This window comes from Sinocyclocheilus grahami, unplaced genomic scaffold, assembly GCF_001515645.1.
Source record: "Sinocyclocheilus grahami isolate Dianchi unplaced genomic scaffold, SAMN03320097.WGS_v1.1 scaffold1748.1, whole genome shotgun sequence".
NCBI classification, from domain to species: domain Eukaryota; kingdom Metazoa; phylum Chordata; class Actinopteri; order Cypriniformes; family Cyprinidae; genus Sinocyclocheilus; species Sinocyclocheilus grahami.
In genome coordinates, this window is record NW_015506927.1 from 111,184 (window position 1) to 117,439 (window position 6,256).

The following is a 6,256-nucleotide window of genomic DNA, read 5'->3' on the forward strand; positions in this document are numbered from 1 at the left end:
TGATGAATAAGTTTTTTGTTGTTTTGTTTAACTATCTATATGCCTGTATAACTTGTTCGCTGTTTATTGCTTTGGCAACATTGTGCTGTTCCACAGTCATGCCAATAAAGCTCATTTGAATTTGAGAGAGGGAGAGTTTGAAGGACTCAAATGAAGACATTAAACCTCAGAATTTATAAAACAGTAAAGCAGTTAAGACTAAAAGAAAGCCGTAGGCTAAACATTCCCATGAGGTGGATTTTATTTGTTTGAAGTTGTGCGCTACAGGACTGTGTAACATGTTCTGTTTCTTTGAAGCACATTTGAAAGAAGAGATCAGCACAGAAGCTCAGATCAGCTCATGTTCCTCCGACAGACTGATGAGCTCGAACTCACTGCTGATCTACGATCAGTTTCACGAATGCAAAACCAAACTGAAACGAGTAAAGCTGATTCTAATTCAGCTGATGCGGAAAATTATTTATGAAATGAAAAAATTGCCCCGCCTTTCTGAAACGCGTCGATTTTTACAAAGCTGTGCTGTGATTGGCCAGCTATCCAGTGCGTTGTGATTGGCAACAACATGACGGCAACAACAACAATACTACAGCGAGAATAAAAGTTACGCCTTCTTTCTTTGCGTGAACATTTGGGCGGCGTTATGCAAATCTTCCCACACAGTGATGTAGACATGTGGTCCGTGTTTAAACGAGGCGTTTTAGGAGGACATGGACGAGCCTTAACTTTTATAAAGAATATCTCTTTGGGTTTGAGACTTTAGTCTTTGCAACTTTAGGGATCTTATCTATTCACAAACAGCTTGTAACACTCCAAAGAGAAAGGAAAACGTGAAATCTGATCATATGACCCCTTTAAAAATGGTGTACTATGAATATTGACGAACAGCTTGTAACACTCCAAAGAGAAAGGAAAACGTGAAATCTGATCATATGACCCCTTTAAAAATGGTGTACTATGAATATTACTGACTCTTTTGCTTGTGATTTTCCTCGTGTAAATCTGCTAATGAATTTTAAAAAAAGTCTCCCACAGAGCTGGACCTTCTGCATACCCATAAGGACATGTAATAGATATGACATATATTGCTTGCTCTATATTAAGTGATATTTCCATATATGTTACCTATAAGGTGGTGTATAATTTTCACATAAGCACATTCTCTGGGTAACGATCGCTCACTTGTTTATCATTTTCTTTTGTTATAACACGTCTTGTCTTGATTCGGATTTGACTGACATTTTCTCAGCGTGAGCTTCATGCTTTCTAACCGTATCTCCACTTTTATGCTGCAATTATTCTGCTTATATTCATAATTGCCAAAGTCTGTTTACATTATCTACCATTGTAACGTTTATATCTGCCAATATACAGTACAGTGTGTGCATTTATATATATATATATATATATATGTATAGTTCAAAAACATTTGGAAGAAAATCTTCATATTCAGAATTAACGATGTCCAATTCATGAAGTCAGAAGTCTGATCTGAATCATTCAGATTGATGTGGTTCGTCAGCGGTTCAGTCTGTTCCCAGAGAGCACAGGTACGTCTGCAAGAGGTCTGGTAAAGATCTCTTCATCTGGAGAGCATCTGCTGTGTACAAACATCTGATAGACGACTGTACGATGTCAGTTTTACATTCATTCTAAATCATAGGCATCTTCTAAACATCTATTTGACATCTGTTAGGAAACGTCCTATAGACGTATAGCAGATGAGCAAATATTCTAAAAAAATACCTCTAGAAGATGTAAAATAGACATCAAATAGAGTCTCCGTGATCGACGTGTGCTATCAGGGTTCTTCTACTATAAGACACAAGTCACATGGGCGATTGTTATGGAACTACAATTTGCTCCAGTTTCCCACTTCCATTTTTGTATTTGCATTGAAAGTGCAACCAGCAGATTCTTGAAGACTTTTAAGAGCCCATCGAGTCTCATCCAAGCGGCACCTCGCGCTCTCTCTCGTGAAGCCAACACGGAAGTGACTAAAGCTGTAATTCATCGACTGGCCGCTAGAGGCGGGCTCTAATAGTGAGTCAGTCCCATAGACTCCTCATGTTAAAATGCCCAACTTTACAGCAGAAAAAAACGTTTACAGCCTGGTTCAAAAAGTGGTTTTGGACTATATAGCTAATTTTGCCCTTCATGACAACTGTGAGAGGGGTGCATTTTTTTATAACTCATCCATTTAAATTATATTAAGCCTTAAAGTTATGCATAATTAAGGGCGTGGCCACTTGAGTGACAGGTGGATTGCCACCGGCATCGAGTTAGGTGGGCGTGGTTTCAGCAACCTGCTCCCGCCTCTTTGCCCATTTTCGATTATCCGGGCGTGACGCGCGGTGATGTGCTGCCAAGATGGCGACGGCTGGCTCCTCCTACTTTGGGCTTCAACAACACTCTTCGGAAACCTACGGGTGACGTCACGGACACTACATCCATGTTTTTATAGTCTGTGGTCTCATCACAATTTTTTTAATCAACCACTCTGAGTACATCAGTCACATACATCACTAACACAAAGTCTTTATTTTTCAAGTTGATAAGGTTACATCACCCAAATGTCACCCATGGAATTGTATTCTCTTAATAATAGAAATAAAATCATGACACTTTAAATTAACTCGACAGTTTTAATAAAAGTGAGGCACAGTCGATCAGAAAATCACAGCTTCCACTGTGTGAAGACTAAATAATCATATGCAGACATGTATATAACTAGCATTCTAATTATCTACGCAAGTCAATTAAAGGGTGAAAAAAAAGTTTTAGTTTGCAAAACTGAAAGATAATACTGTTGACACTCAGGAAGCTGCTGAGGTACGTTCACTCTCTGTCCGTCTCCTGATTGGTCAGCTGCAGCAGACAGAACGCCGCCACAGCCAACAGGATGCCACAGATGGGCATCAGGAGGCGGAGCTTATATCTGTGCCACACCCCCTCCTCTGTCTCCACCTCTGTGACTTTCCTGTTCTTCTTCCTCCGTCCTTTCTGTCGTTTCTCAAATGCCTCCAGCTCAGCCTGAAACACACACACACACACACCTCAGAGGCTACATCAGCGAGAAGCTCTCATAACCGCAACGGACGTCATAGATCCTGATATCCACTAAACCACCCATAACCATCCTCACACTAACCTGCTGATGTGAGGAGATGTAAAGCTAAACATCAACTGATTAAAGAGCCTCTGAAACAGTGAGCGGCTCTTCAGACCACCAGTAATTTTTCAGATCTCAATGATATTCATGCGTTTCTCGACTCACCTGCTGTTTTCTCATTTCTTCCTCCAGAGCGGCTCTTTCCTCTGCTGCACAAGCCTGAAACACACACACAAAACTAACTGTCCAGTAACTGTTTCTCCAAGTTTCCCACTGAGCTGATGGCTCTCTTTGTGTGTGTGTGTGTGTGTGTGTGTAAAATGGAATCTGTCCATTAACTCTCAGCTGGGTTGGAAAAGTGTCTGTGTGTGGTTTTAAAGTTTCACACTCTCTCTGTCTGAGCCAAAAGAATCAATGACCCAGCAGTGGATTTTATGGCCCTTCTCCATGACAACAGTTCCTGTGTCGCTCTACACTGTGTGTGAGTTACTTTAGGGACAGCATTGTGAACTAAATCTGACAAAAAGTTTGTGTTCGTGTAGTATGTGCACAAGTGTATGTGTGTGTGTTACCTCTGCATGTTTCTTCTGTAACTGTCGACACGTCTCATCACACACGACCAAGTCCATCTCTGACCTCACACGAGAACAGGGGAATTCCTAGACACACACAAACACGTTTACACAGTTAAAGCCATGTGACCACGTCCTTATCATCTGAGCACAAACATTAAATCTCTGCTGTAAAGCGGAGCGTGAAGATGAAACGCTGCAGAACAGCCAAACGCAATCACAGACACAGACTCTGTCATGATCCCGGTTACATCTACTGTGTGTTGTGACGTGTCTGCTCCAGTGATGCCCCGATCAGGATTTTTGCAGCCGATACAGACTACTGATTTCTTTTCATCATGATTGGCCGATACCGATCATTTTAGCTTTATATAAGTGATACATAAGCTCTCCATTGACTGCTAACCTTTTTATTTATTTATTTATTTTTTTAGATAAAATACCTTGCTTTATATTATTTGCAATATATTGTTTTAATTGAGAATCAAATAAATAAGCACAACAAATATTAATTTTACAATTAACATTTTAATAGGCCTTTAAAAACGGAGCTAACACAAAACAATGTCAAACTGAACATAACTGCAACCCATAAGGTGACAGGCTGTCAGTGCAGTTACACTGTTCAGCCAGTAGGTGACGGCAACGGACTTTCTTTATGACTCAGGTCATTCAACAAATACACTTAAAAACGCTGATTCATTCATGAATCAAACAATGTGTCCAAATTGATTAATTTACAAGGCTTAATTGACGATCAACGCATCACCTTGTTAATGCTGAAGCTTCATAGAGATCATTGGCACTGATTAGGGTGAAGAGGGAGCGACCAGCCGGCAGAGGGTTCTGCTTGGTCATAAACCTTCCTCAAACAGCTGCATCCGCAAATAAAAGAATGATTTGTCCAAAAAGAATGATTCATTATCAATTGAGAATTTGTTATTCGTATGGTCTGGTGGTCATACAACGTATGCCTGCGAATACAGGACAAACTGCGTTCCGTATGGCTTTCATAAGTAACGCTTCTTAGATGGCCTTAAATGTGGGACGATTCCATATTATACAGAACGGCTGGCAACCCTAGCTCTGATTCAACGCACTGAACAGCACTGATGCAGTCATGGGAAATCCCCTTAAACACTGAAAGGATACTGCGACAAAGATATTGTGTTCATCTTCTGACAACTGATGGAAAACAGATGCTTTTTACACAAATATATGACTTGACCTGAAGGACAGTTCCGCTGTCACTGTTTGTCTGTGTGTGTGTGTGTGTGTGTGTGTTGCCGCCTAAGTCCCGTCTCCGCCTCACACCCAGAGAGCAGACAAGATGCCAGAGGCAGCGAATCAGACTCGTAGTATTGAATCCTTTAGCCAATGTTCCTCCACATTGTATTTCTTTTTTTATTGTTTCTTCAGACCTCATATTTCCTCACAGGTGATCGTATTCATATCTGCTGGTGCTAAAGTTTGACGCCATCACATGTTTTATGTCATCGGTTCGTGAGATCGGCCAAATTTAGGGACTTCTGATTAGGGTTGGGTATCGTTTGTTTGTTTTCCAATACCGGTGCCAAATCAATACTTTTAAAACGGTTCAGGTGCCTAAACCGATACTTATTAAAAAAAATAAATAAATAAAATTTACCCCCAAAAATGATGGATTAGCCATTAGCACTATAAACACATGATGTCTGTTTCATTCACACTGTACGCCAGAGGGCGCCCTCGCACATAAATCCACACATCCAGTCACAGAAGTAACAGAACTCATGACCCTCCAGGAAATCCCTTTTATGCACAAAGGCATCGCTATTATAGCTGTAGCTGAGTAAACAGAACATAGAAACGTTTTGAATGATAAAACAAAGACAATAAACACTCGACTGCGACAATATAGTTTATCTGTGTTATTTAAGCCATCTCTGGTATTTTCATAATAATTAAGTATATTTATAATAGGGTGACCATATTTTAGTTTTCAAAAAAAAGGACAGTAGGGGGCGGGGTTCGGGGGCGGGGCTTCGCCTAACAGTACACGTAGCAAGTTTTTTTTTTGTTTGTTTGCTTATTTTGTTTTTATAATAAATAAAAAGAAAACAAGAATAGAAAAAGAATAGAGAATGCTAATGTTTGAGGCTCTTTTTTCTTTATAAATAAAACGGGTAGTTAGAACAGAAAGTGCAAATGTTAGCGGGTCAAGTTTTTTAATTAAAAAAAACAAGCAGATAACATAAGTAGCAGCATTAGAATAGAGAGTGCTAGAGTTAGAGGGTCAAATGAAGATGAAAGAGATGTGTTTTCAGCCGTTTCTTGAAGATGATTAAGGACTCAGCTGCTTGGATTGAGCTGGTCACCAGGAGGGAACAGTTCATGTAGAAGTCCATGAAAGTTTATCATAGGTAGAATGCAAAATGTTTCAATACAATCATTTCAGTCAAATGTAATGTATGCAATTTTTCAAACCTTTAACCCACTTGGGAAAATCAACTCATGGCAACAGTTTAAAAGTAGCCCAATTCTGTGGAAACACGGACTTGGCAACCCTGCATCCAACAAGAGCTGCAGGAGTCAG

The 6,256-nt window shown here is 40.0% G+C and overlaps 1 protein-coding gene across 1 annotated transcript in view; it reads right to left on the bottom strand.

Moving 5' to 3' along the window:
* Positions 1 to 2,590: 2,590 nt before the first annotated feature.
* LOC107572418 (NF-X1-type zinc finger protein NFXL1-like) overlaps positions 2,591 to 6,256 on the bottom strand; it is a gene marked incomplete at its 5' end in the record, with an annotated part of 16,425 nt that continues 12,759 nt past the window's right edge. The window contains 3 exons of the mRNA XM_016258850.1: positions 2,591 to 3,030; positions 3,275 to 3,328; positions 3,682 to 3,768. Coding sequence (XP_016114336.1) covers positions 2,836 to 3,030; positions 3,275 to 3,328; positions 3,682 to 3,768 — 336 coding nt within the window. The remainder of the gene's footprint in view (positions 3,031 to 3,274; positions 3,329 to 3,681; positions 3,769 to 6,256) is intronic.